Here is a 17,352-nt window from a genome sequence, read left to right on the forward strand (position 1 = left end):
TGAGGATATCTGGTAAATAAAATAAGTCCACGTTTCCAAGAGGTACTCCAACCCATCAGAAATTAGAGACTCGAGCGACCGACGAACATTTTTGTCGTAAAACGGAATACTAAACCCAAACCCAGCCTCGTACCAATCTCCATTTTAATATGCCCCATCCACCGAAATTCGCTATAAATGCATAAAGCTGCATCTATTCGTTCCGAGCGCAACGGAACCTCCAGCGGTGGAAATAAAATTCTGTCCACCATCTCCATAAAGTAGTCAGTAAAATCGCTGGTTGCGTAAACAACGGCGTGAAATAATCATCGCGGAGCGTCATCTCGAGCAGCCATTAACGTATTTACCGAGACCCGAGGGGACTGCATAAAACTGTCGACCGTTCCGATGGAATTCGGAAATCTCTCGAAATCCCGCACAGTGCGGCCGTTTTCTGGATAAAACTTGATAACAAAAAGTATAAGTGCTACAAACAATTGCTTTAGATGAAAGTTACACAGCTAAATATACGGTGGTTATATTTTTGTTTACATTACGCGGATGTTATGGAGTTTTTTCAATAATAATGGATAGTTCGCCCGATTCCAACGTTATGTACGTAGAGAAACGGAGTTTCTTTGCGCAACATTTGTATTTTTCAAATGACAATCATTGTATATAGTAGAGATTACTTAGCAACAGATTGATAACCTTCAATTTTAGTTATGTGAATAGTCGAATTTGGAGAAATCAATGACTTAAAGAGTATGTGTGATACAAGCAAATGTTTTGGACAAAAGTTGTAAGGTATAAGTTTTCCCAATGACAATGGACAATTTCCGTTAATTTCAACGTTATACAAATAGAGAAACGGAGTTTTTTACACAAAATTTGTATCTTTCAAATGAAAATCACGTCGCATAGCAAGGACTACTTACATCGATAACCGTCAACTTTTGTTACGCGAGTAGTCGAATTTCTGGAGAAATCTCAATAACTTAAAGGGTATGTGTGATACAAGCAAATACTTTAGACAAAAGTTGTAACGTATAAGTTTTTCCAATGACAATGGACACTTTCCGTTAATTTCAACGTTATACAAATAGGGAAACGGAGTTTTTTACACAAAATTTGTATCTTTCAAATGAAAATCACGTCGTATAGGAAGAACTACTTAACACATCGATAACCGTCAACTTTTGTTACGCGAGTAGTCGAATTTCGGTATTTCGCGACGTCATCTTTGTTATCTTTCTTTTTGTTTGTCCGGCGCGAACAGTTCGCCGGAGATTATTTCCCCGGGAAATTACGCTCGGACAATCGCGACGATGTTCACGCGCCGATGTCGCTTGTAAACACCGGCCCCCGGCAGCTCGTTTTAATTAACAAGGATCGTAATTGAAAGTTCCGTCGATATCGGCGACGGGGAGAACTCCGCGGCGCGCGGACGGACGATCGATCGGGACGAAGGCCGGCCCTGCATACAAAGTTCCTGCGATTTTTCTCGATACCGTCCTCGAAACGCGCCACGGGAAAGTTCGGGAAAATTGTCCGGTTATAGCGGCGAGGGCGTCGACGGTGGGAAAAAGTAAACGCGGGTACGCGCGCGGCGAGCCACGGTCGTCTCGACATCATTCCGGAGACGTTACTCGGAGAAGAATTTAATTAAAAGTTTGAATGGCCAGGCCGATGATAATGGTTCCGCGTTACGTTGTCTTGTGTTACGCGATTATCGGATTAAAAAGTAGCTCGCGTCGAAAGCGGTTTGAACGTTCCAACAGGAATTTTTTCGCTGGAATATTCTGGTTTATCAAGGGGGCTCGTGTTTTCCGTTTAGCATCTATCGTAACGAGTGTTATACTTCATACTCCGTAAAGTTCTTATCGATGAATGATAATGAATATACGAGTGGATCGATGTAAGTCGAAAAACGTTATTCGAACGAAATCTATCTCTCAAACGAATCTCTCGGAATCTAGGACACCGGGATCAGAGGGAGAAAAAATAAAGGTGGGATTTAGATGGCGAAACGAGGTAACTTTCAGTTTTAATTTCGCGAAAGTTTCGATCATTCCAGGGGAAAGTGGAGTAGAGGTCTCTGCGTTCGATCGCGGCACCGCAGCGTCAACAGCCGCTGATCCCGCAAATCCCCGAAATCACCAGCTCCCTTTTCGCGTCCCTCCCATCGCCGGCAGCCGCGGCGGCCGCGATTTATCCGGCGTCCCTTGGAAAACGTGACTTGACGGAGACCTTGCTCCAGTTTCGATGGGAACGAAACGACGGGATCTCTCGGCCCAGATACGTGGTCGCGAGGAACACAAGTTTCCCATCTTTCTCTCTCTCCCTCCCTCCCTCTCCCCTTTCTATTTTCCTCCCACGGGTATTTCCACCCTTCCGGCCTCGCGAGCCACTGGCTCCGATACGGTGGATCCGTCGAAAGTGAATATTAAAAGATTAGGTCGTTCCGCGAGCCAACCGCTCGTTAAATTCGCGCGCCGTTACGTCGATAGGAATGGCGGATTAATCGAACGGTCCGGTGTATCTTCTAACGGATAATTTTCAACGTTTTATGAAAATTACAATACGTTTTTTGAGATTCCACAGGTTTCCTACTCTTGTGTCTGTACAGGATTTAATTGAAAATCTTTCGCAAAGTGGCTTGAAATACTTGCAAAATAGAAATTTCGAAATCGGTCGATTTGACCTGTAGTTTTTGTGTTAAGAACTGATTTCTCTCATCAAATTAGAATATCGGTGAAACGGTGACGTCTATTCTAAGTACCGCTTTCTTCGTATTTTTGAGAAATCGGCAGGAAACGATCGATGTTGTTATTTGCGGGTTATCAGAAGTTTTTGGTGAACTTGTCGAGTAATTTTAGAATTCCTCTCCCGGTCGGGAATAGAACAAAGAATTCGTTGTAACGAACAAAAGATAATAAGCCTGGCTGTTTTTGGTATAATAAAAGAGAGAGTGTATATAATTCAGGGAGAAATACGATCACTCGATCTGGAGAAATGCGTGAGTCAGCGCGCGCGAACGCGCGGATCGCGCAAAAATTTAGAGCATTCTTGCGCGGAGATTTATTTGACTTTCTTTATTTTTTCGGGGAACGTTTACGACATTACTTAGAACAATTTTCTTTTTCGGCGTTGCGCGAAAGATTTCGCTGAGTTAATAATAAGTCCCGTTGGAAAAAGTCGTCGGGGCGATCCGCTCCTTCCGCCGGGGAACAGTGGACAATTTAATCTCCGAGGTAAGTTTATAATTATTTCAGTCGAGGAACGTTTTTCCTCCGAAAGGAAAATTCGACATCGAAGCTTCCCTTGTTAGGTTCCAACGGCCGAACCGAAAATCACGAGGGCAGTTAACGTGGATCCGATTGGTCGGCGAAAACGTATTATTACGTCTCAATTAGAAACCGGTTCGGTCTGCGTGACTTTCGTTCGCGATACGATCGAGCCCCTGATCTTTCCAGCGACATTTTTTTTTTTTATTACGAACCACCACGGAATCCACCCTGTGCTCGCGTAATTGCTACACGCCTGCTTAATGCCGTTGCTTAATCGATACGCATGGAACGCACGAGAGCCCCGTGCCTTCACACCAAATTGGTACTTTAATAGCAGATGGATCTCAGTAGGTCATCTTGTCACTTTTACTCCCCTTCTGTTCCCTGCCACTTTGTACAAATTTATTTTATCCCCTTCCTACGCGGACTATTAAATCATTCACTGTCTTCCCTGAAACTTGGCGTTTGTATAAAACATTAATAAATACATTTTTATTGGACAGATAACTGGCAAGATACTTTGTCCTCAAATTAGTCGAGTCGCTAAGAAAATGTTGCCTTCCAGATTTTTGAATGTTTAAAAAGAAATAAAATTATGTTGCAAACATGATATTTATACGGTTAATGTATATAAACGTTAACGTTAGCACTTCGATTCTATCCGAACAAGACGCGTCTCGCGCTACGGAATAACTCGCGCGAGCGATGGGGCGACAAATTTCAAGCTGTAAAAGCAGTTTTATGGAAACATTGCGATTACAGGGTCCGACGTGTTTCTAGCAGTAAAAAGGTTGACTAACTTCGAAGTGTCTGCGGTTTGACGGAGCTCTCGGCGACATCAAAAAGCGGAGATACTCGGGGGAGAAATACAGATCCAGAGCTCTCGAGATGAAAGCTTCTTGTTTATCAAACAGGTCCCGCGGTTCTCCATAAACATTGCATAATGCGAGCTCTAAAACACGCGCTACGGACGGTCGGATCGATTATTAAACGTCGAGGGTTTAGGATTGTTCGGACGGTCCGAGCGTTCCCGACGATTGACGTTCGATAATTACCGGCGCACACTCGAAGAATTCGAGTCGCTCGTGCGATCCGACGAATCCGAACGATTCGGGTCTCGATTCTCGAAGAAGCTCGACTAAGAATATCGCTTTTCGAAATTAAGGACAAATTACTCGCGGTCGATCGATCGTTGCGGACGATTTCCAAACGAGCAACGTTTATGTTCAGAGTTTGAGGTTAGGCGAGGCTCCATTGATGAACCCCGACTAAAAATATGGAAAAATGTAGGTCAGTTCCCGTACCCGTCGGAACGTGTGTCAGCAGATGTTAATAACAATTATATTTACGAGCTCTGGTTGCGCTGGACTATTTAAAGTCGCGTGACAAAATTTCTTCCGGAACGATCGGCGCCTCAAATATAGTCGCCGCGGCGTCGCTCGGTTTCGTAGGAAGAAACCGCGAGCGTTTCGCCGACGGTCGCGATCGTTTCATGGGAAATCCATTCAAAAACGAAGGAAGCGTTTTCAAATGGAACGCGCGACGTCCCGTGAAATAATTTCCCGTGAAGATGTACAAGTATTAAACTACTGAACCGTTTTCCTGAGTCGAAGAGAAAAATGTTATCGCATGGGATGTCAAAGTTGGAAGCTATCTCTTGTAGTCATAAAAAATGTATACGAATTCGCTTGAAAGTATATTAATGAATTCTTTTTGATGCGATAAGATGTTAATTAACCCGCTAATGACGACTCGATCCGTCCATCCCTCTTTTTCTTATTCATTTCACTGAGTACCCTGGTATCGTTTTGTGCCGCGGTAATTGCATTAGCGATAATTACGTTACATTACGAGGATATTTATCTAGCCGCCTCAATGTCCTTTTTATACCGTCAGACTGGTCCCATCGTTATTTACAATCGCGGTACTGCGGCGTTCGCCACGCCAGGGACTACGGTTAATTCACCGGTTCGATCGATTGCTCCGAAACTGAAACTCCGTCGTAATCCATTAGAATTGCGCAATAAATCCTCGGTTCATTAACGCGTAATCATCCCTGCAGCTGAATTCCGATTATATCACCTACTAAAATATCGACGCGTCATCGCGTTTTCCGCGACCATAATGGCGCATGGTCATTACCTGCAGGATTCGCGTGAATTAATTATCGGGATTGAACAAAATACGCTCGCTTCATTAGAAAATGGCTTCCCAGAAGACGGCTAATAAAATCCATTTCGCGCTTCCCCGCGCGTAAACAAGTTCCCTATAAAAATCTCTAAAAAAAAAACATACCTAATCATTGCGAGAAAATTCGAAGACAATCAACGCGAAAAACAACTTCGACGAATACCGAACCTCTGTCTCACGTTTCTACGGCACAAATACGAAATTCCTTCCTCGGTTTCCTCCTCGCGCGACGTAAACTACAAACTTCTCGAACTCCATTCAACCAATTTCCCACGCGTGCGAGCGCCTACGAACTATCCGCGTCTGCTCAATCCATTTATCAATATTCATCGATGAATACGCAATCTCTGGGTCCTCCGAAGCTCGAATGGCGGATCGTCCTTTGCGAGTCCGGTCCCGCGAACAGTTTATTATTAACGAACGACCGGTGAACGCGTCGAAAGAGGAAGAGGAAAATTATATTGTCGCCAGCCGCTTGTCTAAATGCGGCCGGAATCCTGGGAGATTCGGGGGAGCGATTGTCTGCGGCGTCCGTGAACTAGGTCCTAAACGCTCGGATCCCAGTGACCCGGACTCGTTGTCCTTGCACTCGGTGACCCAGTTTCAGGATCGGGAGATTCCCGCCCGGCCCCAGGTATATACCGGGATATACGTGTCAAGGTCCCCCCGTTCATCTCGAATTGACGCCGTTAGAGACGGGTTCCGCGGCGATAGAACAAAATCGGCCGCTATTTCGAGGCACGCCCGAAAGAAAGGAAACTCTTTCCCCGTTCGAGCATTCCCCTCGCTCCCTGGGCCGTTTCGCCGTCCGACTCCGAGCGAGTGACGTTGACGTTGCCGGATTATACACAGCGTGACCGAAATAGGTAGCCAAACTTCGGAGTCCCAGTTCGCTGATTGCGCGGACGACAAAGGATGCATCTTGGGCAGAATTTTTTCCCTATCGACTACAACGGCTGACTATTCGGACGCTCGAAGCTCCTTCGATGGAATAGGACGCGAGGGTATTTGGATTGGATATATCCGGTGAAGTTGTTTTTGATTGGTTGGAGGTGTGGATGGAAGCGGTGGCTAAACGTTGAAAATTGGGAGAAATGTTTTTGGTATGAGGAAGATCTGCTTTGTAACTTGTGTTGGAGATAGGTCTGGTTTCCTATGGTGATTAGCTTCGAGGTATTTTTAAGAAATTTGTTTAGTCTAGAGAGGTAGTCTTTGAACATTGATTTAGAAGGAGGGACGTCGTATTTCTAGGTAATGTAATAATAGTGTGCAAAGGAATTTTGTACTCTTGCTGCAAAACCTGTTGAGAAGAGGAAAGAGATTGTTTTGAAGCGATAACAACGGAGATGGAATAGTGAGCGAGATTCGAGGATACGAGTGAATTGAAGGATCACTTTTGGGATTTGAAGGAGCAGTCGAAATCCTCTTAACGGAGACTTTCCTCTGTTGCTCGAAAACTCGGGGAGAGAAATGCAACGTTGTATTTATCGGTTATTGGATTGAAAATATAAGTGAACGGCTTGATAGAGCCGAAATTCTGTACCTCGGATTAGCGCGAGTGAAGCTAAGTGGCAGGCGTAATGAACCGTGGGATTTGATTTCTCTCGTCTCCCGTTTTCTTTGTATAATTGCTTTAATCCTCTTATGACCAACTCCATGGAAGGCTTATTCTCTGCGTGGGCGTTTAAGATTGAAGCGTTCCGGGAACGACTGATCAATCAGGGGGAGCTAGCAATGATCCCTAAAGCACTCGTGATTAGTGTACCTGCGAATCGCTGTCAATGAAGGCAAAAGTGGTTCATTAACTTCTGAAGTGACTCGTCGATCGCTGCGGATCGTGCGTTTAAAGAATCTAGTGTACAGAAATTTGAGTATTTTCTAGATCACGAGGGAATTAAACATTTTAGCGGAAGTACGTAAAGGATCTACCTTAACAGAGAAAATTGACATGAAATTAACGAGAGATGCAGTATTATTTCTGGAAATCAACGAGGAATATAGAATCCGGGTCAGTCAAATAACTGGCTACAGAATGGAGATAAACAAATTAGACGATACATTTTTCTTAGTGGAAGCAGAAACAAAAGGAAGGATGAAAATTGAAAACCAATTAATCGGACAATACAGGAATTTATATGAAATTCAGTGAACAAAAGGAAACGCAGAGTTTTAAATCCAGTCATCTGTTAAAATTTGACGTTTCAAAGAATTCCCGATGCAATTCTCAAAACGAGTCTTTCCAAAGAACCCGTGTAAAATTTGCATGTAAAACTGCCGAAGATTCGACTACTACCATCAACACTCTCAATCAAGTCTAAACACGATTAAACCAAAAATCTCAGACCAAGAACCATTACAAACCATCCCACTCGAATCTTCAAACAACCTACCATAAATTGGAGCATGCGCGGAGTGACGAAGAAAGGCACGAGGCTTGAAAAGAGAATGCACATCACCTACCGCTCAGAAACCTTCAAACCCTTCCTTCGTCACCCAGCGCGCACCGAGAGTCGCGATTCTCGGTGGCCGGTCCATCTGAAGCCGCGAAGCACCGCTCGAATTGAAAGCATGCCAAAAATTCCGAAGGAAATCGAAGACTGGATCCTCACCTAGGCCAGGTGTAGACACCGGAGACCTCGAACCCGAAGTGCCAGCTACCGGAGTAAGCGCCCTGGCCCTTGGGCCCGGTGCAAACGCCGTGTCCGTGCGCCTTGCCGTCCTCCCAACCGCCGCAGTAGGTGCCGCCATCGTCGAAATCGAATCTGCCGCCGTTAACCTGGGCACGATTTGACGCCGCGGTGGCGGTACCTGTCGCTCCAGGTTGGGCCGAGCTTATGCCACCTGTTTGCGGCAATTGGGCACCACCTGCCACCCCGTTCGGTGCCCCGGACTGTTGGCCAGACTGTGGCTGTTGCTGCATCTCTCCGCACCGATGCTCCGCCGCCACCTCCTCCTCCGCCTCCACCACCGCCGCCTCCTCGCTTCCCCACCACCCACGTCGTTATCCTCGCCTTTTTCCTCCTTCTTCTCGTCTTCGTCTTCGTCTTCGTCGTCTTCGTCTTCGTCGTCGTCGTCTTGGTCGTCTTCGTCGTCTTCGTCGTCGTCTTCGTTATTGTCGTCGTGTTGGCCGGTTAGCAAAAATCGCGCGCGCGTCCCCCTGGACGTTGCTCCATCCTTCCTGTCCGCCTCCACGTTTCTCGTCTTACGCGTTCCAACGGATCTCTGCAAGACCACCGAACAACCCTGTCTTGAACGGGCCCAGAGGCAACGGCTCTCGGCTAAATCCACTACGTCCGCGCACGACGGAACGAACGCGACCGCGGGATCGATCCGCGACGGGAGCTCGATCGTCGATCCGATCCGCTGCGAGACTCACGGATCCCTCTTGACCATCGAAACCTCATCCAGACCCGATCGAGACCCCGGTCGAATCCTCACGCGATTCCAGGACAACGCTCGAGCATGTCTAGTGTCAAGGACACCTCTTTGTTTTTCCTCTTCCCTGAACCCCCACGGATCTATAAATACGATTGTACCAGCGCGCGTGGTGTACAGTCGAAGAGGACCGAAGCTAGATGAAATTTTCTAGGATTCGACACGGGTTAATTTTAGTCCCCCGTCGCCTCGGCGTGGAACCGGACCAGAGTGAGAAAAACGGCTTGCGAGGCGAGGCGTACCGAGAGTCTCGCAATCACGATCGGACCGCGCGACACCGCCGGGCTCTCTCTCTCTCTCTCTCTCTCGCTCTCTCTCTCTCTCTCCCCCTCTCTCTCTCTTTCTCCCTTGGGAATCGCCTCGCAGGCTCCTCCGCGAATCGGACCGCGGGCGGTTGCCCTTGAAACGCTTCGAACACGCGGGATCGATACACCCGTAAGGATTTTCCCTGGGAACACCTTGTGTCTTCCACACTGTGCTATATTCTTTCCCTGTCCTCTTTCTCTAACACCTTGCCCCCACCCTCTCTCTCTATCTCTCTCTCTTTCTCTCTCTCTCCGCCGTCTACCGCCCCCGTTCCTCGGATACAATCACGAGCTCGCACTCTCACCCTCAGCCCCACCAGCAGCTTCGCCCCCGTCCGCACACGCGGTCCGTCCGACTCGATCCCGATCCCCTCGATCGCCGGTTACGTGGCCGCGCGCGGGCATTCGATCGGTCGCGACACCGTGCGTGCGGATGCGGCCGCCCGTGACACGGTGCGTTATCGGGGCCGCGCGAGAGGTCTGCGCGGGCGCGCGCGCGCGCGCCTGCTCACTAGGCCGCACACGCGCACAAGTGATCGTCACAACGGAACGGAGCGCACAAGAGAAACAAGATCTTCACTGGTTCAGGTCCCGGCGTGTTGTCCGTCTCCAGGCGTTCGATGGCCGACTCGATACCAGAAGAGGATCCGGCCGCCCTCCCGTCGAACTTGTCGAAACTCGACGGCCGAGCAGCCGCGGTTTCGCCGTCCGTCTGACGCCGTTACGCAACGCTTCTATAAGCATCCGTGATCCGCTCGGAATGTGGCCCTCTCTCTCTCTCTCTCTCTCTCTCTCTCTTCTCTACGTCCGTCTTCGTCTCTCTCTCTCCGTCTCGCTCGGTGTGTCTCTCTATATATCCGTCCGTCTCCGTCGTCCGCTGTATCTTTCCCTCTGGCGAGTATCTTTCGGGCGGATCGTTTCGAGCCGCGAAGGAAGGGCGCGAAGAAAGCTGGCCCGAAAGGCGGACGGTCGGCCAGCAGGTAACTTCCGATCCTTTTCGGTCGCGCACGGTCAGCTCTAGCGGCGGCCGATCGGCAGTAGCAGCAGCACCAACAGCAGCGGCGGAGGCAGCATTCTTGGGAGCGTGGTGTATCTCCTCCTACGTGCGAACGGGGACCAGTGAATCAGCCCGCGCCGCCTCTTCCTACATGCGGGCTCTCGTGTACGGGCTTAAAATATTCACTAGACTTCACGAATGAGCTTCACGGACGGCCGGCGATGTTCCGCCGGGAATGTAGAACGACTTCGCTCACACCGGACCGGCTCCGCTGCCAGCCAAGATTCACTGAACCGAAAATCGTGCGCGGTGGTTTTTCGGGTCGCGCGTTAGCAGCCCCGTCGCCGGAACGCTTCGTCGGGGACAGAAGAACGGGAGGAACGGAGAGTCGATGCCGATCACCGTGGAGACGAGGAGGGCGGACACTCGGGCGCACTGTGGTTCGCTGCTGATCGACGCCGATCAGGAGCGGTCACGAGGCGACGTGGCGGACCGGGGACGTCGACGTCGCTGTCGTCGCGGCGGTTACGATCGCGGTCATGATCATGATCGCCGTTAGCTGCGACACCCTCTCCGGCCGAGGTTTCGGTATCACTTTCGTGCTACGATCGGCTTCGGGCACTGGGATCGCTCGTCGGGTCTCGCTGGATCGCTCGCGCGCACACCTCCGTTACCTCCGTACCTCCGTCCGTCCGCTCTAGCGATGCTAGAGCGGTGCCTCGCTCGCTCGCGCTCGAGCTCTAGCCTCGAGGCTTCGGCTAGCTGGCTAGGAGCTTCTATTTTTACCATGGGGTGGCGAATTGTTCCCCACGCCGGCGGCCCACGAGGCGGCAGCTCGAGCGGGCCGAGGTTCGCCAATGCGACCGGGTTCAAACCATTTATAAATAGTTGATGTTCTCGCGCCGCGCGGAAAATCGGCGAGGATTTCACGGAATACGGACCCGCGGGACGGCTCTGCGGCTTTGAACGAGGCGACCACTGGCTTGCCGCGGGGAACAGTCCGCTGGGGATTATCAGGCGGCTGTGGTTTATCACGGGAGCGGAGTTTTCAGATGATTTTCGGAATCCGTTGTGTTAGAGATGACGGTTATTCGCGACGAGAATGGAAATTGAGTTGATTTCATTTGTATTAGTAGGCTGGAAGATGGATAGTTGTACGAGGCTGAACGTATCGATGTGTATTTCACGAAGTAATCTATTCATTGGTTTAAATTCTACTTGTTTATGATCGAGTATCGAGGTTCTGCTGTAATAGATTGAGAGCCCTGGAGTATGGTTTGTTGGGAGTTATGTTGAACTTGGATGAACTGGTTGGTAATGTTCGAAGGAGATGAAGATTATCTGTTTGGCTGAAGAAAGTTACGTCGAGAATTGTTTGTCGAAACAGTTTAAATATATCTAGGAATTTTCGCAAGATATCTAGCGGAGATATATTTTTATAATCTTCCGCGAACGTCTCTAGAAGGTGATGTCAATAGAATGTTGAAGCATATCCAATGACGTTATATTTACGGCGGAACAATTTCATGGATTCTATTCACGAACCGTCAACGTCGAACGGAGTCGCGGAAAAATGGGAGCTAGAACCATAAACTTGCTCCTATTGGCTTGTCCTGTTCACGGGTATTCAAGGAACTCCGTTCGCGAGGAGCGTATCAATTTCCAAAAATAGAAGAGCCGTCCAATTCCCTATAGAATTCGAGAAAAATGGAAGCGAAACCGGGAATCTGTCCGTGCATGCCTGTTCAATTCTATTGAAACGTCGTCGCGGGGTACTACACGCGAGCGGCGAGTTCGATCGACGAGGGGGAAAACACGAGCGAAACGTGGCGTCTATAGACGGTGCACGCCGGGGGTTGCATTTTTGATGCTGCACATGCGAGCCGCGGCGATGTCGGTCAGTTACATTTCTCTCTCCCGGCGAGGAACTAGGCTTCCTTCGGTTCGTTGGAATACATTCGACCAATGCTCGGTGTCAACGCTCGATCCACGATCCAACGATCCACGGGAGCATATTACACATATACATCATGTACATATATATACAGAATGTACTCGAAATTACGCGACAATCTATAATAAGAATAAATCCTGAAAAATTCAGTGGAAACTATAAGACAACATTTTTCATAGAACAGTGTCCGAGATAATCGAGGTTAAACTGTTTAGTCGATAAACTGATTCGCTATTTATATCAATTCTCAAAATTTACTGTTCATATTGAGAACGCGTGACAATCTCCGCTTGTTATAAATATCAATGTTGGCTAAACATTCGAGATACATCAACTCGAGATTGAAGTGAAAGAATTCTAATTGTATCTTGTTAACTTATCTCTTCGCTTAGGTTCGTCACTTTTCTTGCAACGTGATTGCAGAAACACCCTGTATATAGGTAGATGTACATATTTATATTGCACATACATCAAAGCAGAAGAGACGGATAGAATCTCGTTCGTGGGGCAAATAGAGCCGGCCATCTGCGCGCGTCTTCTTTTTTATATAACAACAATCAATTAATCGATACCGTTGCACGCAAGAACGAGAAATAATCACGCGTACGCCGATGATGCGACGATCCGGCGCGGCGAGGAGGAAAAGAAAGAGGCTATACAAAGCGCCGGTACACCCTCATTATTAAAATAACTCCTATGAGGATGTTCGGTCTTGAAACCCGCTCGGTTTCGAGTGCCAGGTCTGGGTTAGCCACGCGGCGTTTCGCGAGGCTATTCGAAACACCGGGGATCCAGTTTCTTCTCCTCGATCTCGCGGGGTCCCTTTAAATCGATTCAAATGGGATTCTAGGATCTCGAGGTTGATGAAGCATTTTAAGCTTGCATTCTTTCACATCAGGCTCAGATACGAATTGCATCGATGATGAAAGAGTTTTAATGCTGCGTTCGGGGATTATTTCATTTCTGAGTCTGTGCGTTGGAGGCTTCTACTTGTGCCGATGTTTTCGAAAATATTTTTCATGGAAGGGGATTATGTATATTTTCAATGTTAGAAATAAGTCTTACTGATATTAATTGTATTTGAATTTTTTTAATAATGTGTTAAAAGATTGTATAATTTTTGTCTGTGCGTTGATGGATGCTTCTACTTGTGCTGATGTTTTCGAAAATATTTTTAATGGAAGGCGATTAAGAATATTCAATGTTAGATACAAGTCTTACTGATATTAATTTGAATTTTTTAAAAAATGTGTTAGAGGATTGTATAATTTTTGTCTGTGCATTGATGGAGGCTTCTACTTGTGCTGTTTTGGCGAATATTTTTAATGGAAGGGGAATAATTATATTTTTACTGTTAGAAATAAGTCTTACTGATATTAATTATATTTGAATTTCTTGAGTAATGTGTTAGAGGATTGTACAATTTTTATGTCTGCACGTTGACAAGTACTTCTACTTATGCAAATCTTTGTGAATACTGTTAAAAGCAGAGTATCACTAGTATTCGAATTCTCAGAAGAAAGTTCTTTTAGATATTGCGTTTAGGGATTGTGAAATTCTCGTGTCTGTGCATTGATGGGTATTCCTACTTGTGTCGATGATAATGGATATTGTATTTTAATTGTTAGAAGCCAGTCAGGTCGGTGATACGGGGATAATTCCGCAGCGTGAATGTTTGGTGCAAGTGGAAGCGGCGGACAATGGTCAGACACAGTGCAACCGAGCTCGAAAGGAGCCAGTGTATACGCTACCGGTCAAAAATATTCGAACACTTGTTCCCCGAAGAACGATCTTTGTTTCCCGAGGCCGAAAAACGCGAATCGATGCTCCGACTTTTCTACAGTTTTGGTTAACACGTGCAGTCGAATAAAAATAGCAAAGCTACGATCTTCGAATAACATCCAGTTCACTTTTTATTTCTCTTTCAACTAACCAAAATTCCAATAAAATCTCTTCCACTTCAACAAATCCACTTCAAAAAACTACACTGAAGGTCTATTGAATTCTAAATAAATTTCTACTAAAATTTTCAAAATTTTCTACCTCGACTACGACCAGATTCACATAAACCGAAATCCCATGGAGAAGCTACATTAATTCAAGTATGCACTTAGAAAGGATGATTTTCAGTAGCATGCGCCGTGCAATGTATTCGAATTACGATGATAATGGGAAGTTATTGATCAGGTTCCACCGAATGCCTAAGCGCGTATGAACTGCACGTAGCGCGGTGGTGTGTATTTTAGTATGGGGGAATGGATTAATTGAAGAAGGTTCCCAGCTCCGGTGAACGCGGAATAGCGGAGGCTAGACCGAGCGTGCGACGCCCTCGTTTCACGCATGCCTCTCGCACCTGCACCGTCCGGATGCACCGTGGCCGCGAACCGTGCACATCTGCGATGCGTTTTGTGTGCCACTGGAGGCCGATTATGTCGATTGCCGCGACCAAGCGGCCGCGACGCGCAGACTGCCTCAAGGATCCGCGGATTGCACGGTCGCAGGTGCCGCTCCTGAGTCATTTCGCTGGATACATTTGATCGGCGACTCTCGGGAGAAAATAGGCGACGATTTGTCTCTCGCGGGAAAATGGATTCTCGCGAAATCTTCTCTCTTTTAACGCTAAAACTACCGAGCGGTTGCATTGACTTTTTCAAATTCACTTTATAGAAACTCCAATAGTCTGTCGACGTCAATTGATTTACAATTCGGTTTGCGTATCGCTGTATCGATTTCTTTAATCATTTCTCAGAGAAGCATATGTTTTTAATCGAAAGGAATGAATTATTTTGACCTATCCGGTAGTTTCAGTGTTGAAGCAGATTATATTTAAAAATGCCTCGCGTACAGTCGGCTCTTACTCTTCAATGATTACGAAGTTATTTGCGCGCGAATTAAGAGTTCTACGGGTCAGAGGATTTTGTAGAATTTTGTAAATCGCCGTGTAGATAAACTTTTCAATTACTGCGAGTTTGTAGTGAAATGGATTGAGTAGATCAGAAGGTGTAGAATATTAATGGAGAGGAATTGGATTCTAGTTTCTTGTGTGTTATTTTAATTGGAAATTAGGAGAGGTTGGAACGTGCGGTGTAGGAACATAACAGAACGGATGCGTTTGGAAATAGAGTGGAATTTTCATCTCCGATTTACAGCGCCGACAGTGGAGTGTAGATTAAAAATCGAATTTCTCGGGAAAATCCGTCACGAACCGAGGTTAAATTCCGCAGAGTAGATTTCCAGGTTTCAATATCTCGCGCAATGTGGTGCCATCGATTAAATCTACGTCTTCAATTCGGAACCGTCCGACCGTTCCGAGGAAGAGCGAAATCCTTGATTTCCAATCCTTTCTCGGATCTTTCATCATCATTCGAATTTTCTTACAACCGGAATCCTTTAAGCGTATCAGTCGTAAAGAGAATCAATCCAATTTCCCTCTACTGCAGCGCAGCATTAAAGTCTACGTCTCAAAATTGAAATTACTCAAGTCGATCCACCGCAAAAATTCAATTAAAAAAAACAACACGATTCTAAACTTAAATACCTTCTAAAACATACCATTAAAATCCGCATTAGAAAATCCAAACGATTCAACCATGCACATCAAGAAACTACTTCATCCCAAAAATCTCAACCACTCTGTCCAAATATCTACATCGAACTCAAAGCGAAACGATCCAAATCATCGATCACAAATCTGAAAACCAACTCGAACCTCGAACCCATCTACCCACTATCCACCAGCAAAACTCTTCCCCCCGAAACCCCGACCGTACTCACAATCCGTAGAGAAAAGGTGTACCAAAAAGTTCCCCGGCCACGGGAGAAAAAGAAAACACGCGAGGACCTTACTGAACTTACTCGAGTCCCGTGTATCATACCAGCCACCGGCAAGTAGAACTCTTTCCAAAAATACACGTGAAAAATCAGGTCCCGTGTAACAGGGTCCGGGGGCGGCGGGCGGGCATCGGCAAAGAAAACACCCGGAAATAGAGCAAAGAACGGCGAGAGCAGACGGTGGCCCGCTGGAGGCGGGGAGACCCGGTTGTCATCCGCGGCGAACCAGGAAGTGGCAACAGCGAGCCACTGAGCGCGACAGAAACGGTCTCCGTGTATCGCATATATGTGTACGAGTGTGGGATACACAGAGAGAAAAAGAGAGAGAGAGAGAGAGACAAAGTTATCAAACTAAGAGCGCGCGAGAGAGAGAGGAGGATCCAGGCACCGGGAATCCTCCGGAGGACACCTTGCACACGCTCCAGCGAAAGCTTCCGTTTTGCAGACTACCGTTCACACTTCTGGCGGATCGATCGCGCGGGCACGTGCGAGTACTCGCGGGGGAGCGAAAACACACACGTCGGCCGCGTATCGCCGCACCGCGTCTCCCGCAACGCGGAACGGAGAGGAGCGGGCACGCGTTTTTCCGCACACGTGCATACCCGGGGAGGGAACACCGGGGGTTTACGTCGCGGCGGTTGCGAGGGGGAGGGGAGGGGGTGGTCCGCGCGACACTTGTCGATGCACTTCACAGCTGCGCCGCGACGCCGACCAGCCGCATTCACGCAATTCCCATCCCCCTCCCTTTCCCCCCCTCCGTTTGATTTCCCGTTCTCCTTCGCGTCCCGCACCAAGGAGCACATTTCAGGTGTGTTTCGATTGATTCGCCGCGTGTTCCTCCTCCCTCGCGACGGCCGTTCCCCGTTTCCGATGTCCCGACCCCGGGAGCACGTCGGCCGCCGAACGGATGTACCGTTGTTACGCGCGGCGTTCCCTCGACGCTCCGGCATCGAAGGGCCACCGTGGACGCGTCGATCTTCTCTCTGCGAGCACGTTGCACCGGTTCCGCGATTCCCTTGCACAATTCCCATGCACTGTGATCGGTTCAACGTGTTCCCTCGGAGTCCGCCTCGGCTCGAGTTTCCGTGTCTCGTAGGGAATCGTTCGACCGGTTCTCCCGTTTTCGTTCGGCCCTCTCGCGCGCGTCGATCGGTGGATCGTTCGTCGATTGTTCGTTTGTTTGGCTCGCCTCCTCCCGTACGGTTTCGCCCCTGGACTGACCCGCGAACACGGAACTCCGCTCCCTGTCACGCACACCGTGAGACGCGAGAACGTGCGTCAGGGTGATGGCATGACTGCGACTATCCACCTCGCCGCCCGTCGACGTCGGCGCTGCCCTCGACGCCATGCGACGCCGGCGTCGTGGCGCCT

The 17,352-nt window shown here is 48.0% G+C and overlaps 1 protein-coding gene across 1 annotated transcript in view; it reads right to left on the reverse strand.

Annotated features, from left to right (window-relative positions):
* LOC116435150 (uncharacterized) overlaps window positions 1–17,352 on the reverse strand; it is a 64,311-nt gene extending 46,959 nt beyond the window's left edge. Inside the window, exons 1-2 of the mRNA XM_076366791.1 lie at window positions 16,895–17,352; window positions 8,069–8,681 (exon numbers count right to left, since the gene is read on the reverse strand). Coding sequence (XP_076222906.1) covers window positions 8,069–8,379 — 311 coding nt within the window. The 5' untranslated portion in view covers window positions 8,380–8,681; window positions 16,895–17,352. The remainder of the gene's footprint in view (window positions 1–8,068; window positions 8,682–16,894) is intronic.

The sequence above is a fragment of the Nomia melanderi genome, chromosome 4 (assembly GCF_051020985.1).
Source record: "Nomia melanderi isolate GNS246 chromosome 4, iyNomMela1, whole genome shotgun sequence".
NCBI lineage: Eukaryota > Metazoa > Arthropoda > Insecta > Hymenoptera > Halictidae > Nomia > Nomia melanderi.